This window comes from Accipiter gentilis, chromosome W (assembly GCF_929443795.1).
Source record: "Accipiter gentilis chromosome W, bAccGen1.1, whole genome shotgun sequence".
Taxonomy (NCBI): domain Eukaryota; kingdom Metazoa; phylum Chordata; class Aves; order Accipitriformes; family Accipitridae; genus Astur; species Astur gentilis.
In genome coordinates, this window is record NC_064918.1 from 12,490,678 (window position 1) to 12,517,481 (window position 26,804).

A 26,804-nucleotide genomic window follows, 5' to 3' on the forward strand; every position below is an offset into this window, starting at 1 on the left:
GAACTTTTACGTACTGTAGAAGGGGATAAAGCCCCTGTAGTGCGCATAAAAAAAATATGCTAGGGAAGACAGTCTGGGTTACTCTTGCCTCAGTCAAAGGCAAATCCATTCATGGGGTTGCTTTTGCTCAAGGACCTGGGTGCACTTGGTGGGTGATGGGAAAGGATGGGGAAGTCCAATGTGTGCCTCAAGGGGATTTGATTTTAGGTGAGAATAGCCAATGAATTAAATTGTATGATGTTAATTGCTATATAATACTGTATGTCATCACTACTATGGTTGCTATATGCCATATCAACAGTATTACAATAAAAATTACCCAAATTAATGAAGGATGGACTTCAGTGAAACTGGGCAAAGCGCAGTGATGATAGAACTGGAACTGGCTTCAGCATGCAACAGTCCAACACCACACACCATTGCTCCTGCCCTGAAGGACTACTGTGACAGATGGAGCCCAATGTCATGGACTAAATGAACTCATTTTTAGAGGGAAGGCCCATAGACTAAGGGAATGATATCTGTGTGTATATATCAAAAGACAGGAAAGGATGCATTCGAAAAAGTGTGGGACCTGGGCATGATGTAGATGGTGTAGAATAAGGGTTGGATATTGTCCTGGTTTCAGCTGGGATAGAGTTAATTTCTTTCCTAGTAGCTGGTATAGTGCTGTGTTTTGGATTTAGGATGAGAATAATGTTGAAAAAATTCTCATGAATTTGAACCAAATTGATTTTTCTCAAGGATTTATTACACTTTGTTTGCCTGTGCTCACAGAGCATATTTAGTCTAAGCAAGAAGCACAAATCCATTGAATTGCTCCTCTACACATGTATTTCTGGCTTATAGCGATTTAAGTGCGGTTCAGGTTTTGTATTATTTGTGTACAAGCATAAATCCTAACAAGAGAACTAAACAAGTAAAAGAGAAAGACTGTTGTCCAAAGACAGCATAAGTCTTCAGTCTGTGCTTGTGAAGTCAAAATGAGAAACAGATGATTCCTCAAAACTAAATTAATTGTAGTGACAGACTTGGGTTGTTTCCAACAAATTTTGTAGTCCTCTATAATTGGGAAGAGTATTGCAAATAAGGGATAAGTAAAACAAATTCAGAAGTTATTTTGGGGGAAGGGTAAGGAGGAAGTGCTTTGAAAATTAGCTGATTGACAAAAAAAAGCTTTGTGTATGTGTGTGTTACACCCAAACCTATACATGGTTTAGTGCTCATAACTAACAGCTTCCAAAAGACAGAGGCTACATTACAAACACAGAAATAGTATCCTGTTTAATAGTCAATCCCCTGGGGAGGTGGAAATCAGCTAAATCATCATTCTAGCTTTTAGCAACTAGGATACTTGTTTTCAAAAAAAAAAAAAAAAAGAGCCTTTCAACACAGCTTCACTAAGTAAGTACAGTTATGGAGAAAAGCTCTTTTGAAGTCAAAACAAAAAAAAATTATTTTTAATAGTCACTGAAATACTGAGAAATACTTGCCACTCTATGTCACAAACTGTAACTGAGACAGTCAGTTATTTGGTAACATACTTTCACAACTCCAGTGTTGTAGACTCCCTTGCCTGGACAGATGATTGCTGAAATTCATACCACACATTTGTACAACCAGTGCCCTGGTGTTTGGTTGCCCAAGCTATTGCTGTTCTGCACAGGATAAACTTGCCTCTCCCACCCCCTCACTTCCCCCAAAACCAACACTCAGGTTAAGGACTTTTTTGAAGACGATGTTTGGAAGAGACATTTAACATGGTAGCTGCAAGTAGTGTATGCAGTTGCATGTATGGCAATGAAAATTATTCCTTCCTAATATAGAGAAGTCCAAAATTAGGTGGGAAACCACATTTGACTCATGTAGAAGCTAGAAACTACGTAGTTATGTTGGATGGGTTGAACATAGACTGGCAAGAATTCCCTCAGAAGAATTAAAAAATTGGTTCCCTGGATGCCTTATAGGTGCCTCAGGTATAATTTGAGCATTGTGAGGACAATGAGAAAGGAATCAACAAAGTATGCACATTCTAGGATAAAAACTTGCAAGTTTCATTTTGGAAGGATCCAAACTAAGCTCTTACAACATTTATATTAAATAAATGAAATATGAAAATACTGTGAATTTATTTGTATATAACATTAACTTTAATATTTAGTCAAGGAACCATGAAATCTAAAAACTTACTACTTACATTAAGAACTCACCCATTACAACTCAGTACTTTAATGATGACAAATTCTTTGAGGGATATGGAAACACTTGTATGATTATGGTTTGTTTGCTGGTTTTGGCTGGGGTAGAGTTAATTTTCTTCATAGTAGCTAGTATGGGGCTATGTTTTGCATTTGTGCTGGAAACAGTATTGATAATACAGGGATGTTTTCGTTATTGCTGAGCAGTGCTTACACAAAGTCAAGGCCTTTTCTGCTCCTCACCCCACCCCACCAGCAATTAGGCTGGGGCTGCACAAGAAGTTGGGAGGGGACACAGCTGGGACAGCTGACCCCAACTGACCTGAGGGATATTCCAGACCACATGACATCATGCTCAGCATATAAAGCTGGGGGAAAAAGAAGGAAGGGGGGGATGTTTGGAGTGATGGTGTTTGTCTTCCCAAGTAACTGTTACACATGATGGAGCCCTGCTTTCCTGGAGATGGCTGAACACCTGCCTGCTGATGGGAAGCAGTGAATGAATTCCTTGTTTTGCTTTGCTTGTGCACATGGCTTTTGCTTTACTTATTAAACTGTCTTTATCTCAACCCATGAGTTTTTTCACTTTTACTCTTCTGATTCTCTCCCCCATCCAACCGAGGGGGAGTGAGCGAGCGGCTGTGTGGTGCTTAGTTGCCAGCTGGGGTTAAACCCCCAGTGTGGCTCTTTGGTGAGTGGAAGCAAAACTTGTGCCTTGGGCTCTCGCTCTTTCTAGTGCATGAGACTTAGGAGTGTCAGGCACATAACAAAAGCATTAGGTGTTTGTTTGAGTTCAACTCCATTAATATCTGTCTGGGGCTCAGAGTTAAAATGTGTTATCTTTACAGTAAGGATCAATTGACCTGATCCATTCATTACTCTGGAATATTATTAACACCTGCATTTAGGCAGAGCATCTTGCTGTTTAACTAGGACCAGATGAGTCAGACTCAATTACAAATTTTTTTTTTGTCATGAGCCACAAATATATTGAAGAACTATTTCAGTGCTACATGGTATTTCATGTTAGAGCTAATGTTTAGCACAATCCAATTATTTTACAGTAACAATATTCTCACTAGTGGCACAACAGCAAAACAAAGGCTAAAGTTTGGCTTAAATCTTAAATAGCTTTTTAATGGCCACACCTCACTAAAATACTTATGCTGAATATTGCCCATGCCTACCTTTATACATGTTAGAGTTATTAATATAAGCAAGAGAACTTAAAAAAAAATGCATTACTGAATAATTTAAAAAATACTTATTTGTAATTAAAGTTTTGTCAAAAACTATTGTGATCTTTTATAGCTGCAGATAATGAAAATACTCAAGAATTATTCTGCAATTTTACAGTATTGAAGTGGAAGATTAAAAAAATAATTTAATTCTTATTTAAATTGTGGAAGTGTCCGTGTTTTCTTAAAGAGTACAATATGGTTAGTGTTAATTCTAAAAGCTTGACAATATCCCTTTGTTAGGTAAGCTACTGCAACAAGTTTCCATGTACAGAACTTGTACTCAAAGAGAAAAAGCAGTAAGAATAAAAAAAATCAATAATTATAGTTATGTATGTGAAAATCTATAGCCATGCAGTGAAAAAAATACTACAAAGCTATGTCAACATGAAGGAGTAAAATTCTGTTACTGTATCAATTACTGCACTGCAGCACTTTTTTAATTTTTATTTTTTTTTATGTAACCCCCCCCCCTTATCTTGATACATGCAGTTGCCAATAATGTGGTTCATGTTGGTAAACCCACGACTGCTACTCAGAGGCTACTGCACAGATTACAGCTGCAGCCTCAGGCTTTCTATTTCATATCTCTGAAAATCATCAGCCCGTTATATACAGCTAACAGGAATTTGTTTCCCAAAAATGAACTCTGCTACCTTTTTCTTTCATAGTAAGTAATATCTGAATGTTTGTGATAGGCAAAACAAAACTAGATATTACTCTGGGTAGTACAGAAGGGGAAAATTCAACTCTTAACTAGTGAGAATCTTATTCAAATTATTCAATAATCTATAATTAATTTTAGAAATCTATATTATATATTATAGCCAACAGATCCCATCAAGGAGCATGTATGCCCTTTGGCATATTATGCAATATAGTAATGGTCCAAATCCTCTCAACTAAGACAACTTTAGACTTCAGGTTTCTATTGTTTAATTATAATTTCTTTCTAATAATTTTATTCTAATAAATACAAAACAAATTGAAATAAAAACCCCTCTGCTATCGGGAAAGCCACATGATCAGGAAACAATTTGTTTATGAACAAGGAAACATTTGTATTACCTATTAAAAATAAGATTCTTTAATATAAATAGCATCAGAAATGGCTAACAGACTAGTGACAACATTTTAGACTGCATCTGTATGAAATTCTTGTTTTTAACCATTTGGGAGTTTTCTTGTGAAGTACTTTCAACTTTCTACTAGTAACATGTGACATGTCATACAACCCCCTCTATTCTCAAAGTATGAAATTCCCACTATAAAAGCTGCTCCTGGCCCTGAGAAATACAGTATTTCATCATTTGCTACAAAAATGTCCTGCTTCCAGAGCTGCAGGAGTGATTTCTGCTTTTTCTACTTCTCCCTACTTTAACAATACCTATCTTAGCACAAGATGTGGCTTTTTGTACAGTGAAGAAAACACCATGAACAGTGAAAACAAAAAGGTGAGAAAATATTTCTGTTTAGAAAATTCCAGTGGTGAAACAGCAAAAAGGCATTTCCCATGGGAACAATTACTAACTAGATTCTGAGGAGTTATTAATCAATTCAGTTTAATTTTTTTTCTGTACATGAGAATATTTTGGAATACTGTTACTATTCCTCACAAATCGAATAACGCATTAGAATTCTGCAAGCTAGTTTCATAAAAACAGCCTCCTACCATAAATTAAATTCATAAAAGAAAATAAACATAAGAGAAAGATTTACTTATTGAGGAAGACCTGTTTTAGATAAACACATTTGAAAACACAGCAGGGTTTAATACTCCCCTAAAAAGTTTAGTTTTAGATTTTTTTCTGTTTGCAAATCTGCTGCTTTTGTTACTCTCTAGAAAGGCAAACTACTTACGAAAGGCTTGTGGCAACATAGTCAAAACAAATGCTTCTGAAAGCTTTCAATAGCATTTTTTCAATTTACAAAATGTGAAAACATCTTTCAATTAGTAAAATATAGACTAATATACAAACATTTTTTTAAAAATTAATTTGTGAAGGAATGTAGCGTAATTATCTAGATTCATACCCATTCACTCCTCAGATACTGGTAGCTATCTCCTTTTGACACAAACCTCTCTATATTAACCCAGAGAAATGCATACATGGCCAGTTAGCCCAAGCAGAATAGTCATTCAGCTTTCCCCAAATTTAAACTATCATAAATTACCATTTGGACAGCATTAGAAAGAAATTGAAGCATACAAGGAATAAACTATAGTTTCTTTTTATATCAAAATGTACTCTTGAAAATGTGTTTGGCACAGTGCTAAATCATATAGTTAATACTAAATATTGCAGGATACAATAAAACCCTGGAGTTAACTTGTGTTTACACCCTTTAAGGGATAAAAATAAAAAGATACCAATTATTCAGAAGTCAGCCTATACAAACTGTATAAACAATATTTTATGTCTTGTTTTGAAAACCACTAATATAGTAAATTTTACATAAAAGACTGCAAAATAATATAAATGGATTTAAACAGATCTTTACAATAAGAAATTCAAATGGAAACAGACAAGTAACAAAGAGAAGTAAAAAAATTTATTGCAGTATTCGTTCCACCAGATTTGCTGGGGATCCCTTTTCTTGTATTATTTCAGGGTGACCTAATACATCAAAATCTACATTTACAAAAACTCCTCCTGCAGATAGGTCATAGATACTGCATGCTTTTTTTTCTTTTTTTCTTCAACAGAATAAATTATATATCCAGGAGATTCTGCCATTTTACAGTCTGGAAAAACAATGCTTCCCTGGAAACTGGGCTAAGCTAAAGAAAGCCATCCGCTGCTAGGTTAAACTCCAAGAACACTTTATTAAGAACATTAACAGACTACTTTCCAACATTCACTTGTTTATTTTTTTAAACAGAAAGGTTTTTTTCAAGATATAAACAATTTTTTGTTAAACTATAATACAGTGGGAGTAAAAATGAACTGAGAAGTTTCTGCTGCACAACAGCGAAGGAAGCTCCCACATAAATGTTTACCAAACATTTCCTTCTGTTTTCCTGCGTCCCAGGTTCCATTCTTACTCTTCATTTAACCGATTTTTTTTTTTTTTTGCCAGAAAGTTGATATTTCAAGTTTTTCTGTTATTTAAATTTCTGTAAATTTGGCTGCATGTACAAATTCATTAGCTGGAAGTTCCATCCTTGGCAGCATACAGCGATCGTAAAGTCTGAACAACTTTATTAGTCAGCTTATTAGCACTCGTTAGAGCAATTTTTTTGTAAATAATGTCTGACTCTTTAATAGTGTCTACCCAAGGCACCAGTTTGCGGCCATCACGGCGCTTAGCCTCAGTCCAGGAGCCACTGTAGGAGCCTGCCATCCACTGAACACTGAAGCCATTGCTGGTTTTCTGTACTACTCTTGCAATTTGTGGTCGGTCTTTGTACTTTGGACAGCAAATAGCGATGACATCCATGACATCAACACTTTCATTCATCTGTGCTGCCAACTCCGTAGAGTCTGAATTTCGTTTTGACCTTCTCAATGACTAAAACATTGGGGGGGAAAAAAGACCAAGTGTTACACAAGAGAACTTTAGTGAAATTATTGCTTTTATTGCTTTTAATCCCTTGACGCCGGGAGTTGGGATTTCCCGGCACACATTCCATTGCCGGCAATGAGACGCACTGCGACCGCCAGCGCCAAGGGGTTAACATATCCTTGTAAAACCACATACTCTTAATTTGTACCCGTGTCTTTATCTCTTATTGATATATAAAATTATATATACACACGAATCATAAAGCTACATAAAAACTTGGCAACAATAAAAAGGATAACACACAGTACATTCCAAAGGAAAATTAATAAATTTTTATACGGATAAATCTCATTTTCTAGGTTTTTTTTTTTATTGTCTTTTCTGTTAAACTTTCTACAAAAGTTGTATAAACGGTTAAGTAGAGAATCTCTATCTACAAAATGCTTTCTTTCATGTGGATTACATTACTTGGTGTACATTTAATATAATAGACTGACATTTATAAGCACATAAAAATAATTTTACGTAATACGCTGCGAAATACGTTGACTCCTCCTCCGCCTCACCCCTGAAGTGCCTCCTCCTCTATCCTCCCCATCACTTTCATCGTCCTCTGTCTCAGCTGCATTGTTTTTAGGGCTGCCTCCTCCAAGCAGCGAGGTAATTGCTTTGTTCCGAGCATTTGTGCTAGCTGACACCTCTCCATCTTCTTCCTCTTCATCAGGATCCAAATGTTCCATAAGGAGCTTGAACTATAAAAAAACCAAAACAAAACAGATCAGTCCACATTCTAACTTTAAAAATAGACATTCATATCACACTACATTAAATAAAACCAAATGAAAAGATAAAGAAACAGGGTAAAACATGGCAGACAACTTCAAACTTCAACAGCTTGTGGTTTTGTTATACAAACTTTTTAGTTTCATTTTCTAGTAGATATGTAAAAGCTTTCTTTCTGTGTTTCCAAAATTGCAAGTTTTTTCTAGTTAATATTTTAAAGAATTGGGGGAAAAAGAAAAAAAAAAGGTAAATACACTAGAACTAGTCTCTGTTCCTATGATGGAAAGAGTCAGGGATAAAATGAACAAGTTATATGGTAGAGGTATACAAGATGGATACCAGAAATTAGAAAATACTCTGTAAAGATGAATATCCTTTAGTTGAAATTAATTTTTATTGTGTTTAAATTTATTAGAAGACTTTGAAAGATAATCCTGCTAAAAATTCTGAAAGGAAATGGTGAGTTATCAGTATATTGCATAAGATTACCAGGAACTTAACATTTTGAAATGTCCATCCAATACATCAGCATCTACTTTCAAGTTTATACTGTGTTACCTAGTCTGAAAGGATTTCAGATTTTCTGCAAAGCAACTTTACTTACATCTAAGTACTGTTTTACTATACTCCTCTTCACTTCTTCAGTGATCTTGGAATTAGCCATATCACTCCGCAGAAAATCCAGAGTTTGTTTTGGATGGAAATGTACTCCTGTCTTCCTGTTTATTGTTTTATCATAAACTTTTGCAGATTCAGATGGAGAATATTTCTGAATTTTACTGTTTAAAGAAAACAAAAGGGAAGAGCTTTTAAGGAAAGTCCAAAGCAATTTCAAGGAAAAGCTTTTAAAGTCTTCAATGTAAGTAGTTATATTTTAAACATTCTGTATACAAAGGACATCCTGATAAGAAAAGAAATCATTGCTTTTTCTAAGCCAAAGTTTCATTACATTCAACCTATTACATTTATGTTTTTTCTCTTATACAAATCTATTGCTTAAACAATTATTAAAAATCAACTTTAACAAAAAAACAAATTCCAAACTTAATCTTTACAAAAAACTCACTAGATAACAAGATGGCCTATTATCTAAATATCCTTACCTATCAGAGAATCCACAGAGGTTCTTTAAATGCTGTTTCAGCATCAAAAGTAATAATATGCCTTGGGAGACATTTGCAAATTCAATTAAAGGAGCTGAATTTTCTGGCAAACATTTCATCACAGCATTTATATCATTTTCTTCATCAGAATCTGAATCAGAGTCTACTCGTTTCCGTAACTTCCGAGGCTTAGAAGCTTCCTCCTCACTTTCGCTCTCACTACCACTGTTACTGTCACTCTCAGTCTCCTCGTCTGATGAAGGCTTTCTTTCCTTTTTTTTGTCTTTCACCATAGACTGTGAGACAGAGAAGTTAACACACATTCCAAAATTAGGATAAGTAGCATCATGTACGTTTCTAAAAAATCTTTCCAAAATCATTATTGGCTTAAATTAGGAAGAATTCCCTGAACAATGTTATTAATTCATAACTTGACATTCAAAGATTAAAATTATTTATGGCAAAAAGATGCTGAATTATAACCAAAGGCCTCTGAAAAATTGATCTAAAGTCCACATTTTTTTGCAAGGTGGTTACAGAAGGAACTGAAGCAATAAGTACTCCACTGGCATGTTATTCTTAAAAAGACTGCTCAAGTTTGTTAGCGGAGAAGGTAAAATGCAAATAGAAGGCCAAATACAATAAATCAGGAAGAAGATTCCATTTTTGTTTCACCTAAATATAATTTTTGCATGTTACATATATTTCCATATGTACTTTGGTACAAACTAGTCCAAGCTTGTTTTAATCCTTGTCTCTGTTAAAATTTTATGACACTAATTACACTGTTGGCCAGAGAAACTCCCAAGTCATCATATACAGTATTACTAATAATCAGTTTTACTACTTGTAGAGCTACAGAATTTCACACTTGCATTATTACTGCACATAGTATGATTTTTCATAACACAGAACTTAAGATGTCCCAAGTAGGATCTCATCCTCTATGTGCTGGTGCTACACACTGGTCCCCCATCTAAAGAATGTACTGCCTCTTTCTAGCAGATTAAAAATCAACTTTAGTAGGGTGACAATTCAAAGCAGTGTACCTTCCAGGTATCAACTCTGACTTGTACTTGTCAGATTGGAAATTCTAGAAATGTGTTTGTTTCCTGACAGTTTGGACCTTCTACTGTTAAAGTTGTCCAGGAAATGAAGACACTGAAGTCTTTAAGAAAGAGAGGCCTTTTTATTACAGGGTTGTGTATTGCCATAACAACAGATACTATATCATTATTGGGGTTCTTATATGCTACCTTAAGACAAGACATATTGAGCACTCTTTTCTTGCAATAAACAATGTATTTAAAGTCTCCCAGGTGACACACATGCAACTGCCATCAGCTACTTGACAACAAAAGAAACAGCAAACTGGATTTTATTATTAAAATTATAAAAACAACCACAATAAACCAATATTTCATGATGATTCTGGGTTCATGTACTTCCCATATGCATGCAATTAATATTAATTCCAATTAATTCAGCAATATTAGGGAATGATATAGATTTAATATTAAGATCTCAAAAGTTATCATTCTTTTTTAATAACATAAGCAGCAATGTAAGGAAAGTTTTTAACTAGCATCTACCAGATGCAGGCGAGAACAGAAAGGGTTGTTTGTTTTTTAACTACTGGTTACAAAGTAACACTACTGGTCCATATCATAATAATGGTACTGTATTCACTGAAAAACTGACCAAATTATAGAGAAGCTTATGTTGCCACCATAATAAATATACTAAAATATAAATGAACATACCTCTTTAAATGACTGTAGTAGGTTGCTACCAGAAACTGATAGTGTAATGTCTATATGATGCATTATAAACAGTGGCTCTTCCTGCGTTTGATAAGGAAAACAGGCTAGATTGTCTGCTATATACAAGAGCATATTCACCTCTGTTTTCTGGAAGTTTTAAAAAAAAGTACATATAAATATACATACAAATATCTTAGATTTATACACTGTGTTCCTAACAGTCTAGAGCAAAAACATGATCACAAATTTTATTATACTGTCCTGGTTTCAGCTGAGATAGAGTTAACTGTCTTCCTAGTAGCTGGTACGGTGCTACCATGACATCTACATACCCCCCAAACCCACTCTAAACAACATGTATATATGCAAAATTTAGTCATACCTGAAGATACATTATTTCTGATCAATCCAAACTGAGTACAGAAAGGTACAGAATGATGCAAAAGTAACAAATGCATTCTATTATATAGGTAAATACCTTATATTACAAAGCAAAACAAAGTACCTTATGGAAATAAAGTTATCAATAATTATGTCATAAAAATACATTGTAAAAGGAGAATTTAAGCTTGTGTTGCTATATTTTATTTTCATTTTAAGTGAAGGAAATGTGATGCTTACTGCAGTATCATCAAAGAGGTTGAGTAAAGAAATTAGAAACGCTCGTCTGTGTTGACGGTTCCCTCGGATCATGGAGTATAGGTGTGAACACAATGCATTGGATGATTCATCGTGTCTAAAACCTCTTACAGGATCCTTTGGGGTGGTATTGATTGCCTGTTGTACCTGGTAAGACATCTTCATACCAGCCACTGCTTTCATCTGAAATGGAAAAGTATTTATTTTTATTTAAACCATTGCTTTCAAGCAGTAAAACTGAAAGTGGAAAATTAAACAAATGCCTGTCAACAGAAACTGCTAGCTCATTTTTTAGCTTATTTCCTTTTAAGTGGATGCTCATCTGAAGTTTAATTTTCAAACATGCACTGAGGTGCACTACTACCTTTTGAGTTGGCAAACAGATTAAAACAGAATTTGTGGCAGAGATCAAAATGTCTTGTGAACTGCTTTCACCATAAATTCTATGTTAGAAACATACAGCTAATCTGTTTACCCACTGCAGCCAGGTATTCTAATTTAAACAATTTTCAAGAATACTGAAATGTTTTCATACGTGAACAGAATATTTTACCAAATGTGTATGCTTGATGTCACTCTTAGTGAAACCAACAACTGAGTCCATATTAGTACAATAGGACTGTCAAACAGGAAATGAGTTTTTTTGCATATATTCTCTAATTTCCAGCTGATTTTACTTACTTCAAGGCTCCTGCTCTTGTTTCAGAACAAACAATCTCTAGCTAGGCTGCATATCCAGCTCTCCTCATACCACCTCTGCTTCTGTTCAGTGTAGTTGTCTCTTCATCTATACATTGTCTTAAATCTCAGCTGCCTACATATCAAATTTCATCTGCTAGCCTTCACCTACTGGATTAGGTATCTGTTTGGATGCCATGAACAGTGCAATGCTCCAATTTCAGTGGAATACAATCAGATTTGGGAAGTCCCACAATGTAGTACATGCACTGAACCAAGACTGGGGTCTTCCGAAATAAGGAGAGGGTGCTGCAGCTCAATTTCAGATCTTAAGCAGAACTAATGGCACTATGCCACAACTCCACAAGTCCTCACTTAGCCCTCAGATTTTCCTTTCAGCAAGATCCCTCAGTTCTTAACACCTTCCTATGCTCCTTCTGCTTAGATTACAATTTATAAAACCTTGGATGCCTTAACATTCTAATACATATACACTAAGGACCTCTACTTTTACAAGGTGTTCTCTTCCCTAGTCTACTGATACAGGAAAATCATTGCTAAACATTATGAAACAGTTGTCCTTGCCTCTTATCAAATAAATGCTCTTATGTACTATTCAGTGAGGAAAACACTACTGTGAATTATAAATTGAAGGATATTTTAGACTGGAAGAGATGTTTCAAAATATTATATCCTTTCTATTTCTAAGAACAGAAATCTCCAAACAGGAGAAAGAGTTGGGATCTTCTTTATAACTGCTTATAGTTATTGTTTATTTGTTACTTTATATTCTTTTTCTGCAGCTGAGGCCTATTCAAGTGTTAAGTCACCAGAGAACGTAACAGTATTTTGTAAAATGATAAATTAGAATTACTTACGTGAATGAACCCAGCATATTTTTTGTCTATTTCCACCAACTGCTGGTCAGCTTTGTTTCGCATAGAGGGCTCTGGATCTGTGCCCATAGCAATTAAGTATGGCACACACTTGAAAAAACAAATGAAATGAATATTCAGAGTCATTGTACCTCCTCTTTTTCACTCTTTGTTCTTCTATTACACTGTTGTTCTTGTTATATTCTGACTACTGCAGAAACTAGAATAGGAAGCTCTATGCAACTTACTACCTGACTACTTTTTGCAAGCAAATAGTACAAAATACACAAGAGACCAGCATTATAAATGATAGAAGTTGTGTGAGGTTTCAGGTAGTATTTCCATTTCTCTGAAACTCTAAAGTCAATTTACACTAAAAAAAAAAAAGCCATTTTAAAAAAAAGATAACACCACTTATGACTGGACATGCACAATGGCTGTGGTATAAACAAATAATTACAAAAATATTATGTAAGCAAAGAATAATGGAGATGATAACCGAAGTTCTGACATTGACTCTGGAATTCCTTAGTGTTTGGAAGACATAGGGAAATATGCTCCAATGTACATTTCTAAGCGTTCTTTAGGCACTGGCTGGGCTTTTACGTCTTGATCCAAAGACAAGAAAATACAGCATTTGGAATCTCACTGGCTAAACAACATAAAACAGATTTCAAAATATGCTTTCTGTAAAGGCCCCTTGCTACAATAAGAAATTACTGTAACATAGCTGGAAGAGAAAAACTAGAAATGTATCTAGCAAGCATAAAAACCTCTGAAAACCTGAATAACAAAAACTACCATCATAAAAGCCTGCCATACCTGAACAGGATGGATGAGACCCTGGTTTAACGTCAGTGCGATGACATTTAGAGCAAAGTGGCGTACGCTAGACTGGGTATGAAAGAAAGCCTCAAGGACCTGTTTGAGATATAGCTGCATGATGGAACTACTCATCCCTGAGGAAATATCACCCATTTCTTTCAGGTCTTCCTGCTTTGCTACTTTTTTCCCTGTAAAAAGGACAAAAGCAATAGCACACTCACCACAGTATAATCATTTACTTTGCCATTATTTGATGCGTACTGATCTTTAAGCTTTAGAATACATACACATTTCAGCTGTCTTAGAATGGGTTTATGATCTCATGAAACATAGAACAGTCTGATGGCAAATACACTTCGAAAAACTAGAGACATGACTTTAAAGTCTTGTTCCTCAATAAAGGTTTTAATTTTAAATTTTTTTTATTTAATTTATTTTGTATCTGCAAATTAACCTTAGAGAAGATTTTGATAAAAAGTATTACTACCATCATTACAACAATTATGCATTCTGGATTGCTTTCAGGATTTATACATCTTGAAAGTAAATAATAAGCTACACTTCTCAATATACCTATGCACATAATGAATTTTTGAAAATTATTCTAAGATACTTTGTGTACATTATTGATTAGATAACAGTCAAGTGACTCAGTTCATGTATACAGTAATTGTATGCAAGAAAGTTAGGTTTTGCATGCCTCATTAGCATAGAAGAACTCAACACTTACAGTCTCTGTCTGCCTGCTGCATACGTGTATCCTCCTCCTGCAAGTAGGTCTGGAGGTTTTTTAACACCTGGATTTTTAAGTTTACTGAACAGTTCTTGTCTGAAAGAATGCTGTTGTACAGAGTCTTCACTTCCTGTTCGAACATTAAACTTGGGTGTTGTATAAATGCAAATCCTAAGGGTGGAAGAAAAGAGGAAATATTCCATGTTATTATCTAGAAATTGTATTTCTGCTCTTTAAGTCTTTCTTCAAAATAGAGGTATAAAATTTCTATCCTCCCAACAGCATAGCTTTTTCATATGGACACCATTCTAAGCTTATAAGGAGTTCTATTAGCCATGACAGTTCTATTAGCCATGACTCTGATAGATAAAGATGGGGTGCCGACCCAGGACAGTTGCACTAAGAAGAGTTATACAGGTCTGGAAGCACGTCCAGTGTACTGGTCTGCATCTGAATGACTAGGAGGTCTCCCAAGAGCAAGGGAGGAACATTGCTAAAAATTACCCATTGTTTTTCTAATACATTTGGAGAAAAACATTCTGCTGAAACTGTGAAGAGTTATTCATATGGAGGCGGAGCAAATGTGGAAAAATTGATAAATATGAGTATTTAAAAAATAAAATCTTAAAAGAAAAAAAACATAGTGAGAACAGTAAAATAAAATTTATACCTCTCACTGTCCTCACTGTCATTATTCATATACTTATTAAGGTATTCTCTTGAAAACTATCTGAAGCATTCCCATGACTATATCTGTTGGAAGATACACACTATAGAACCGATTTTAGCTGCAGCCCTACTCTTAACAAAGAACTGGTTATTCTTAGTCAGGGAAGTCTTTATTTCATAAAAACTTTGATCTAAATTAGTGACAGTATATATCATTTTAGATCACGTATGTAGATTTAGAAGTGCTGCCAACAAACTCTTACAGAATATCATAAAAAAAAAGTAATGGGAACATAACTTCCCTATTTAACCTATGTTTAACTACTTGATTCTTTTTTTTTAAGACTGTGAGAAAAGCAGACATTAAGTGTATTTTTCATGACCACAGGAAACTAAGATTCTGAATGAACACACAGAAAATATATAAACATAAAAGAAAAATGGGGGAAAAAAATGAAAGTAAATAAAATTATGCAAAAGCAATGTATAAAAGTGGCTGTAACAAAGGGAAGACTGAGTCAGGTTTTTAAAACTGGCTCTGTGCACACAGAAAAAACAGTGTAGGTAAAGGCTAAGTCTAGGACAAGACCTCAGTGTGTTTAAGATCTCATTTCAGTCTCAAAACAGGAAGAGGAGAGAAGGCAGGGGAGACGGAGGGGAAAGAGGTGAAACAAAAAGGAATGATGCCCCTCTTTGGAGTATGTAGTATAATTGTGCACTCTATACAGGTGTATATTGAGGTTTATAACTTGACCACCTCTGAGAAAGTCCAACCCATTTCTTAAGGTTAATTTTAAAAATGAAAAGCACTTGCATGTATGTGTAACAATCCATAACTCTTTCTTTCCTTCATTCACTTACTTAAAAGAGTCTAAAACCACCAGTATTCTCAGGGAAATTCTTATTTTTCCATCCCCTGTAAGCGGGGAAGAAATCTTACTTGGCATAAGAATTTGTCATAGGAGATGTAAAAAGGCATCTGCTGTGTTCCTTTAAGGACTGACTTCATATCTCAGGGCTGCCCTCACACCACTTCTCTCCATACCTTTGTTTTCACTCTGTTATGAGTAAGCACTGGACTTGGCTGAGTAAGACATTATCTGTTAGATACATACAGGTTTAGTTAAAATTACTAACAAAATTTTGTATCTGCCTTGCAAGTACATATCTGGAAGAGAAGCATAACCATAAGCATTAAGCTTATAGTTAGGCTTAATCCCTCAATAGCAGTGACACATCCCAAAGCAAAGGCTAAAACTGTTGAGTGTCCTTACTGAAAGGACACACTAATAATTATCGATAGGAAAGCACACACTCTTCAGGTGATGCCTTCACTGTATATAAATGTTGAATTAGCTTGTTAGTCATTTTCACCTTATTGCTGCACACAAGTGTTGAATGGATTTGACAACTTGGGTCAATTACCAGCCTGTAAGGTAGAACTTTGCACTGCCTACCACGTCTCTGTACATCCAGCAGCTACCCTCAAAACAGAACCAGTACTTAGATGAGATTAATATATCACTGAAAACAGTTGTCTGAGGTTTAATTAAAATAAAGACTGACATTCTTACGGGCAAAGAAAAAAAAATAAAAACCTGAAGAATGCCTACAGATAGCCACCCCTGTTTTCCCCTCTTCCCCCAAGCTGATCACAGTTCAGTCTGTAATTTAGAAACATTTTTGACAAATGCAACATTCTCGGCATCCATGAGTAAAGCAATCATGTCTATGGTTAGGAAGACAGCCCCTATCCCACATGCAATATTCTGTAGAGGACAACTAAATTAGAATGGACTACAGTAAGTGTTGTGCATCTTGATACAATGCCTAGAAAAACCTCCAGCTAGTCCAGAACACTGTAGCATTGCTCCTGCAACAGAGGCAACTCTAAAGCCATTAATCCCACTCAGCTGTCTGAAATGGTTTCCTCACAGAATATCAAATCAAGATTCAGTCCTTATCCTCAGAGTCCTCCCTAGCCTGAACTGAAGCAGGATATCTAAAAAGCCACCTAAACAGCAGCATAAGGAGGCAAATTCTTGTCCACAGTTAAACCATACAATGCAAGCTCACATGCATGGGAGATAACTTTCTTTAGACTAAGCTATAACCATGAACCGAACTCTTCCAGAAACCAAGCCCTATCTGCCCAAACAAGATTCACTCACATGTACAGTTTTGGTCCTTGAGCAGAGGATGAACGTGATACAAACCACTCAATGGCAGTTCATGCACTACTGCATGTCACTGAGATACCATACTAATGCCTTCAGATAAAGAATCTATTTAAAATTGAAATACTGCCAAAATTCCAAACCAAACTGTAATATTTAGACTATGACATCATCTCAATGCTTCGTGAAATCTCACAGAGCATCCCCCAGTTGGTATAAACTGCCAGAGTTCCCTTGACTCCTGCGGAATATCTGCCCCTACACTTAAAATTCTCAAAGTTTTTGCAGCATTTTTTCTAGTTATTCTTTAACCATACCTTGTGGACTGAAAAACAAGATTTGAAGTTACAACATACCTGCATGTGGGAAAAAACCCCCACCTCCATTACTTTGGAAACTTGATGCTTTTTAAGACTTGGTCACACATCAAAAAGGCATTCACTGTCAAAAGCATCCACTCTGCTGCAGAAGTATGCAACTTCAAAGTATCCCTTTGACTACATTTCTATAGCCAGTTCTCAAAAAAAACATGCAGTGAACTTTGATTTTAAACAAACTCCCCTGCCACTACACAAATAAATGAATTCCTGCTGAAATGCATGGATTTTTTTACTATAGCAGAATAATAAAAAGTATTAATATTTCTTACCAAGGCCAATAATGGCTTTTGTCTGTACTTCTTCATCTGAATGCTTTGTAAAATACATCAGCAGTTCAAGTACTTTATCCTTAATGTTAACCTGAGGAAATCAAAACAAAAATAATAGCTATTTGAAGATGAAACATGTTTTTAATCTCTTCTAAAAAGCATAAATATCAAAAAGGAGAAACACAATCTTACTGCACGGCCTTTGCAAAACCATGTATTTACAAACCAAAAAGCTATACTGTATGCATTATGAAAAAATACATAGCTTTGAGGGACTAGGAATACTGTGCTTTCAAATTGAAGTGGAGCATTCAATATATATAAGACACGGAGAGTAAATACAAGTTATTTTACCTTACTGTTGCCCTTAAAATCTTCCTGATCAAAATCAAAATGCCGACATAATGCTCCAACAGTGAAAAGTGATCTAAGGAGTGCTGGTTTATTGGCAGTAAGTATTGTACTGTTGGGGTCTTCCTGGTGTTGACTTTTTAATTTCAAAAGTGCACCTACAGTAAGATAAAAGTTTTGATCACAGTATTTAATCATGGTGTATCCCTGAGACAAGACCTGTAGCCAAACCTGAAGAGTGACAATTACATGTTGTGATTTTACTTACCATAGTATCTATTAAAACAGGCCCACACAAATTTATAGTTCTGGGTGACCTTGTTCACAACAGCCCCAAGGCAGCTCACACAATGCTGAACAACCTAGGATCAAGAAAGAACAAATGAGTTATATATTTAGAAGTTAAAACTGAGATGTTTGTGAAGCTATGTAGAACTAAAACTAACGATAGATACAATGTCCATCTCCTTGACTGCTCTGAAAACCTGCCCAAACTTATAATTGTTAAAATATAGCAACAACACATACAAACACCAGTAAAACAAGAACATTGATTTTTTTCATGGCTCAAAAGTTATCTTCATAATGAAGACAGACCTTTCTTTAAATCAAAACCATGTATTTCACAATGTGAAATGGAATCAACTGAACAGTAGCAATTAAAAGCTTACCGTCATGCCATATTTGATGATGAGTTTCATGAGGTCTTCCTCAATAGTGGCAAGAAAGGTCTCACTTGGGTGCTCCATTAGTGGCACTACAAGTTCTAAGATTTTTGCAACATTGCAGATCACCATGAAATCATTCTGGGTCTGAAACAAGAGTATTTATCACATTTAACATTTCTGGCTGTTACCTATAAGCTAAGTATTATGAATATGTATTATGTAATACATACATATTAACATTACATAATACATATTAATACAATACAATTACATACAAATACATATTAATATAATGCAATTACATAATAGTATAATACAATTATGTATCTTATGTAAGATATTTGCTAAAGATTTAAAAGAAACAAAACAAAACAAAACAAAAAACTGTAGAAGCAGAACTTCACCTCTCATCAAGGCTGTGACAGACCCAAAAACTTTTGGTCCTGATAATTTTTTGGAGTCCTACAACAAATCTAGGAACCCTTCCTGACATATGCACACTAGAGAACACACAGCACCTGGCAACAGGTATTGGCAACAAATGAAGTTGTGCTGTGGCTGAATGTGGCTTAAACAAAATAGATAATAATGCACACAAATATAGAAATCACACTTAAAATGATTACTGCTTTGCATTATCATGACTGTATATATATTGTGAGGAATCTATGGAAAACATTTATATATTAAATATACATCCTGCTAGAAATTGACTTTTTTGACAAATCAAGCTCACTAATCATGATAGGACAATTCCCAAATGCTACTATCAAGCTATTTAACATATTCGAGCTGACGGTGGTAATTCTACAATTCATCTCAACCTGTATAAGTACAAAACTTATGTAACACACTAAAGAGATGTTGCAGCAAGTAAATAATCAGATAACCCTTTCCTATACTGTTTGATCAGAAGCAGCTATAAAAGTCTGTTGTATATGCGCCTAGAGAATGCTCCAGGACTGAACCTGTAAAATGCTAGGCTATACCTACAAGCTAAGCCAATAACAAGTATTCTCAAGCCCACCCTTCCCTGGGCAGCTGACCTAACATAATGGATTGCTGCCACCCACCCAGCCAAGCTCTTCCTTGAGCCATGGCTGCATGATCCTGCCTTGCTCCTTCTGCCAGATCAGGGGTTCAACACAACCTTCACTAAGCCAACTGTGCTAATCAAAATGGCAGAAAGCGACACAATGTTTCAGAGTAGGGGGTCCATTTTACCAGAGTAGGGGGTTCAGCATTATAACTCTCTACCATTTTTGTGAGCTAAACTGTCTTACAGGGGAATACAAAAAAAACAGAGCTAGGGAAGGGAGAGGTGACGTGCTGAAGCAGACAAAGCAGGACATTTTCCTTCTGATATATTTCCTATATGTTAGATCACTCTATCTTATGCACCATACCTTTAGCGTTAAGATTCATATGTTAAATCTTAACTACTTTAAAGACTGTGACTAGAAAACAAAACAATTTTAAGAAATTATATCATAACAGGTGAAAAACTGGGTTTTAGTCCTCAAGGGAAAGAGGCAGCACAGGTTTCAGTTTCATTGGGCTGTAAAATGCAGAGGTAGAGGAACAGCATCTTAGAAGCTACAGAGATCATTAAAAGGACCTACTATCTTCAGAAGATATAATGCTCATGAAATAGAAACACAATTTTTATTTCTCTTTTCCTATCTTCAATTTTATCAAGCATACAAGACAGCCATTAATTTCCATGCTTAATTATCTGGGGGAAAAAAAAAAAAGACTGATTTTCTAATTTTCTCTACTTACACTACATTTAGTGGTCAGGTATGGCTGCATGGTCATGGCATGTTTGACCATTAGCTGGGGCCTGATTTTGCTGAATAAGAACAAAGTGGTTATGCAAGCAACCAAGCGACCAGAATTCACACCTTTGTTGTCAGAATCTGCAAAAAAATTAGAAAATATACAAAGTAATGTTTGAGCAATGGCCAAAACATCATAAGAATATCTTTCATAACATATCTTTCAAGATCAATACAGAATATTCTTATTAGATTAGAGATGAGAACATAATGTGTTAACATTTGTACGTGATCACAAAATATGTGAAATAAGAAGCAAAGATGCTTCAAAGACATCACTAGTTTTTAAACTACTTACTGTACACAGAACACTGGCCCAGCCAATGATTCCTATTACAACTGTAGAACATATTAATGCAAATAAAGCTTGCCACATTTGTTTTGATTTTAGTGATTTAAAAGTTTGAACAAGTTATTTTAAAAGTAGTTCTGTTATTGTGGTTAGCTAGAGAAAATTAGGGAAGCTTTATTATACAGTGCTCAAAAGTTCATAATGAACTTAAATGCAATAATTCATTACCATCAGTTTTGTAATAGGAATTCTGTAACAGTAACTTTTCGCGATAGTAATTTGAACCACCGCTGTTACAGTATCATATAAAATTCAAAGGAGCTACTGGATTGTAGACATTACCTGATAAGGATTCCTCATATTTAAGAATGTGCTCAACCAAATTGTCAACAAGTTGAGTACAGGCTTTCTTCACAGGTTTATATGAGGCATCCTCTTCTGACTTCAACAGCTATAGCAGATGAAATAGAAAATGATTTAGTATTAAGGGTGCATTCATTTATATAGGATACATGCTGGTTTTATAACAATTACTACAGATACACAAGGATTTTGTACTACAAAAGCATTTAACTTCTCCATAAAAGTTATGTGGTGAAGAAAAAAATAAGGGATGTAAAAAAACCCACAAAACCAAAATGCAAAAGAAGTAAAGAAAAATTAACTGCGACAAAAAGACAGAAGACAACAGTTCTACTGATTTTTGCATTGGGATGAAAACTAACTTTATGCTTAATGAAATAATGCAGAAAACAATAATGTAGTCATACTTGCTAGCAGTAACTAAAAGGAGTTAGGTAGCTTTTAAAAATGCTTAGGAAAAAAAAGCAAGTTCAAAAGGAACGTTTTTGACACTAAGCAAAAATATCAAACTAAGATGAAACATAGCTCTATGAATATTTTAATCAGTTAATTTAATTGAGCCCATACTATAGCTTTTTCTTCAGTGCAGGCATTAAGAGGCACTTTGGTTTACTTGGCTACCTATTTTCATGGCACTCCAAGCTAAAGTAAAATCTTTGGAGACCTCTAATTCCCCCATGCGTGCTTTTGTTAATTTTGCTTGAAAATTAACGAGTGCATACAAGTTGTAGAGGAAAAAGATAACACAGGCTAAGAGATATAAACAAAGCAAGCTCATTTCTTAGAAAAATCAGAGTAAAATATAATGTAGAAGTAAGCTATACTCTGAAGGTTCACTGCTTCTATAAACTATGTAACAAATATATTGGATGTGAAAATACACTTATCTACCATTTTAAAAAAATCTATATTACACTAGAGGCCTCATTTCAGAATTAAGTATCTTAGCTGTGGACTTCATGTTATGTCACTCATTATTGAAGAGACCATGAAATTAAAACCAACCAAACAAAAACTGTCCCCAAAACAAAAAGCGAACTATTTTTAAAACAGATCATATGGAAAGAAAGAAACTAATGCTGGAGACAAAAAAAATTACACCAATGAAGATTTTAAAAAAGGTCAGATGTTTAAAGGGCATGAATTGGTCTACTGTAAAGGACTGCTCTTGTAGTCTCCCTTCAATGTGTTTTAATACCAAAAGAAATGTTAAAATCCTTACAATGACTGTGCCATACATTCAAAATTCATTACTTACATTTTGAAGAAGCTGTTCAAACCAATCATACCCTGTATCTCTACAAGCTGCAACCTAAAAGTAGTTTTGAGAATAAACTGGTTAAAAAAGGCATCTGAAGAAAAATTACTTTAATACAGATGTCATCTTAAAAGATCAGTAAACATGCATAGATATATTTTCGTATACATTCAGTACAATATCTTTGGAGATCAGAAACTGTCCTTTGCATTTGAAAAACAGTTCTCACCATTTAAGTGATCCCAGAATTTGTATCCCATACAACACAGGGCCTACACATTTTACTGGAGATTGCTGGCTCTAACGTAAACCAAATTTTGGGTTCGTAGAACAACATTTTGAACAGATTAAAGCACAAATACAAGCCTGACATTAAAAATGAACATATGTGTGTGTATATATATATGCATATACATATTTTTATATAAACAAACTAAGCCTTCACTGGTGTCATATGTCAGGAACAGCTTACAGGTGCTCCAAAATAGAATTGGCAGGAGAACTGAGAATTAAGCTGAAGTCAAATCAACTGACTTCTCAGTCTGGAAAAATGCACACTACAATACCATTTAGTAAAAATATTGAAAAGCAGGATGGAGTTTAAAACCATAATTTTAAGTAGTGAAGGGAGTGCTTTTATTTGATATTTACATCTTGGTATAATTGATTGCCCTGGTTTTGGCTGGGATAGAGTTAATTTTCCTTCTAGTAGCTGGTATAGTGTTATGTCTTGGATTCAGTATGAGAAGAATGTTGATAACACTGATGTTTTCAGTTGTAGCTAAGTAATATTTAGTCTAAAGTCAAGGATTTTTCAGCTTCTGATGCCCAGCCAGCAAGAAGGCTGGAGGGGCACTAGAAGCTGGGAGGGGACACAGCCAGGGCAGCTGACAAACTGGCCAAAGGGGTATTCCATACCATGTGATGTCATGCCCAGTATATAAACTGGGGGGAGTTGGACTAAGGGGGATCACTGCTCGGGAACTAACTGGGCATCGGTCAGTGAGTGGTGAGCAATCCTTTTATTACTACTCTTGTCATTTTATTAGTGTTATCATTATCATTATTAGTTTCTTCTTTTCTGTTCTATTAAACCGTTCTTATCTCAACCCACAAGTTTTACTTCTTTTTCCCGATTTTCTCCCCCATCCCACTGGATGGGGGGGAGTGAGTGAGCGGCTGTGTGGTGCTTAGTTGCTCGCTGGGGTTAAACCACGACATGTGTATTCCAATCCTTTTATTATTGTTGTTTTATTAGTGTTATCATTATCATTATTAGTTTCTTCCTTTCTATCCTATTAAACTGTTCTTATCTCAACCCACGAGTTTTACTTTTTTTTCCCCTGATTCTCTCCCCCATCCCACTGGGTGGAGGGGTTAGTGAGTGGCTGCGTGGTGCTTAGTTGCTGGCTGGGGTTAAACCATGAGACTGATATTAAAATATCTTCTCAGCACAGTGGTTTTACACAACACTTTTTCACTACAAATGTATAAGCATTTTATTTGAAACAGGGATATTTTTTTTTTGAGAAATACTATTTAATTTACTGCTCCTAAAAAGTAGATAAATTTATGCAGATACTAGTTTACCCTGGGTGAGAACATGATCCTGTATTTGTTAAAACAGCTTATTAACCTCTCAAAATAAATGTTATCAATTGAGGAAATTTTTCTTTTAAGAGACAACTTCTTAGTTAGGCTTAACTATATGCTGCTATAATGTGGTCTCAGTTATCACTGCCAGCAGATTAGTGAGCATTCCTACAGCCTGTTCCATCAGATGACTAATTCTAGCATAAATTAAATGTCAGGAGACATATAAAGAAAACCATCAGATAATTAAATTACTTGCATATTTTTTTGTATTCTAAAAGACTAGAGACAATATTTCAAAGATACTAAAAACATAATCAAATTTTGCATGCAACTTAATTCAAATTTGTTTAACGTACCACATCAGTGATGTTTAGTATTTTCCTGGTCATTGCTTCTTTGTCATGGTGTGGAGTTGGAGTAAACCAGAGCTTCTGGAATGTCTCATTTACTAATTTCTGAAGGAAAAAAAAAAATATTAGCAGAAATAAATAAGCTTATCTTGGCATGTAGGTATTATTTCTAATACATCCATACAATAGATTTGTTGACAATACGTGACATTTTGTAAGGAATTATTCAACTTAAGTGAGACTGTTGTAGAGAATGTTATCTGAGACAGACACAGATCTACTATTACAGCTGCTATACCGGCCTCTAAGCAAGCTTCACTAAAATGATCACTGGGAACTGATGCTACAGAAAATGGATTTACTACTTTCCTGCACTAATTTGCATTCCTCGGGAAAACATTGTACCCTGAGAAGCTAACAACCGAACACAAGATTATAATTTCTATAGCAGAATTAGCAGCAATTGTAGATTACTTTGGCATTTTCAGAACAGCTGTGACAAGGTGGGGAAGAGAGAGAAGCCAAGTCTCCCTACCCAAACACAGGAAGTTGGTTCCCTTCCAATGTTTTTGGATGGAGGAAAAGATGGAATAGAATGAAAGTAAACTAATTATTCCCGAATTATATAAAGAATATGGTTGTAAGAAGCATTCCTCATCCATGGAGACATAAAAAAATACATTGCAGATACTGCCTCATCTTTCTGAGATTGTTGGAAAGGCAAGGGAAAGGAGGAAAGAGAACAAGGTCATCCTCCTTTCCTAGCAGCACCTTGGATCCAGCTGTTCATCTACTTCTTGATTAACAGTCTTCTCTGAAAGCCACTTGGCATTAATGTATCTCAAGTGGTTAAAATGTATGCTGCAGCTTTAAAGTTGCAGATTTCAAATCCCACTGAAAGTGTGATACAAAATAATTACAGGTATATTCTTAATTACCCAGAAATTTTAAAATTATTTTTGCCAAATCAAACCAAAACCATCAGTGTCAGGTTTATGATTCAACACATAATCTTAGTTTTATGCCCTTCTGCATATACATTGCACAAAGAGAAGAATATGATCACATAAGTAACGTTTTAGGGGGAATAACTGATTCATTAAACATTCAGAATTAATGCAAAATTAGCACAGATTAATACTTTATAATTTTTATACACAGAACTTACAAGTCTGGCATATACTAACATCAAGTACTTAATTTTGACTTAAAGTTTATTTTGTTTGCAGAAAGGAGTTTCATATGCTAATTTTACTTGTTAGAAAAGAGAAGTACGAGAGACAACACTTGCAAGAAGAAAAAAACCCTCTAGACAATAACTTTTTAAAATCTTTTGATTGTCAGCATGAACTTGAAGAAAATAGAAGAAAGAAAAGAAAGAAAACCAAGTCAGACAACAATATAGAAAGCTAAGATATTTGCTCTTAAAAATTAAAAGTGAATAAAAATCATAAAAATTACAAAGGAGCAATGAAATACTTTTTTTTTTTTTTTTTTGGTCAAAATATAGAAACACATTATGATAATTAAAATCCTGAAGGATATGTTTCATTCTACCTTAATGCCTTCTTCATCATTGACTCTCCGAATCATTTTCACACACATCTCTGTAATTTTGGGAAATGTTGGTTGTTCAATGCAGATATCCCTAAGTATCTTTATGACTCTTTTTCTGACACTGATACCCGTATCCTGTGAGGAGAAAAGCATTGTGCTCTTGAAAACAAATCAGACACATTAATTAATGTATGTATTATATGAATTAATATTTAAAGATCACCCAATCTGACCTGCAAAACGTATTTAGAAAAGGCAGCTAAAATATTCTGGATTGCATTTATACAAAAGGTCAGCATAACTTGTACCACTTTATTTGCAACAATTCTAAAGGTTCTGGCTGAGTCCCCAGAACACTGAAACGCTTCCTCCATTTATACCCTCCCATTTAAGAGCTCATAATGTTGCAAATGTATAATTCCACTTCTTAATTCAAGAGCTTACAAGCTAGATGTGATGATGCTTTAGCTACTTTGTTGGAACACACAAGACCCTTTGTAGATCTGGACTGTAATACTTCAAAAGACTTTGGATAAAGCTTATGAATAAGAGACGTGCAGCAAATAATTTCCATTTTCCTAGGCTTCATCTAAGGAGAAGGATGAGGAGTTTTATTTCATATTACCTTATTCAAAATCTGTTTAATCTGAATGTCAGGATGAACGACTTTATGCACGCTCATATGCACATCTTC

General features: G+C 35.0%; 1 protein-coding gene across 6 annotated transcripts in view; it reads right to left on the reverse strand.

Annotated features, from left to right (window-relative positions):
* Window positions 1-5,967: 5,967 nt before the first annotated feature.
* LOC126035234 (nipped-B-like protein) overlaps window positions 5,968-26,804 on the reverse strand; it is a 180,055-nt gene continuing 159,218 nt past the window's right edge. For 5 of the 6 annotated variants that reach the window (XM_049793483.1, XM_049793485.1, XM_049793479.1 and 2 more), the window contains 18 exons: window positions 26,111-26,245; window positions 24,560-24,658; window positions 22,608-22,661; window positions 21,329-21,437; window positions 20,639-20,775; window positions 18,860-19,000; window positions 18,457-18,550; window positions 18,192-18,346; window positions 17,838-17,928; window positions 14,340-14,513; window positions 13,607-13,797; window positions 12,788-12,895; window positions 11,214-11,414; window positions 10,593-10,739; window positions 8,830-9,125; window positions 8,331-8,505; window positions 7,510-7,695; window positions 5,968-6,949 (listed from right to left, as the gene is read on the reverse strand). In XM_049793483.1, coding sequence (XP_049649440.1) covers window positions 6,584-6,949; window positions 7,510-7,695; window positions 8,331-8,505; window positions 8,830-9,125; window positions 10,593-10,739; window positions 11,214-11,414; window positions 12,788-12,895; window positions 13,607-13,797; window positions 14,340-14,513; window positions 17,838-17,928; window positions 18,192-18,346; window positions 18,457-18,550; window positions 18,860-19,000; window positions 20,639-20,775; window positions 21,329-21,437; window positions 22,608-22,661; window positions 24,560-24,658; window positions 26,111-26,245 — 2,859 coding nt within the window. In that variant the 3' untranslated portion in view covers window positions 5,968-6,583. Of the gene's footprint in view, window positions 6,950-7,468; window positions 7,696-8,330; window positions 8,506-8,829; window positions 9,126-10,592; window positions 10,740-11,213; window positions 11,415-12,787; window positions 12,896-13,606; window positions 13,798-14,339; window positions 14,514-17,837; window positions 17,929-18,191; window positions 18,347-18,456; window positions 18,551-18,859; window positions 19,001-20,638; window positions 20,776-21,328; window positions 21,438-22,607; window positions 22,662-24,559; window positions 24,659-26,110; window positions 26,246-26,804 lie in introns of all 6 variants that reach the window. The other variant, XM_049793482.1, reaches the window with a different exon arrangement.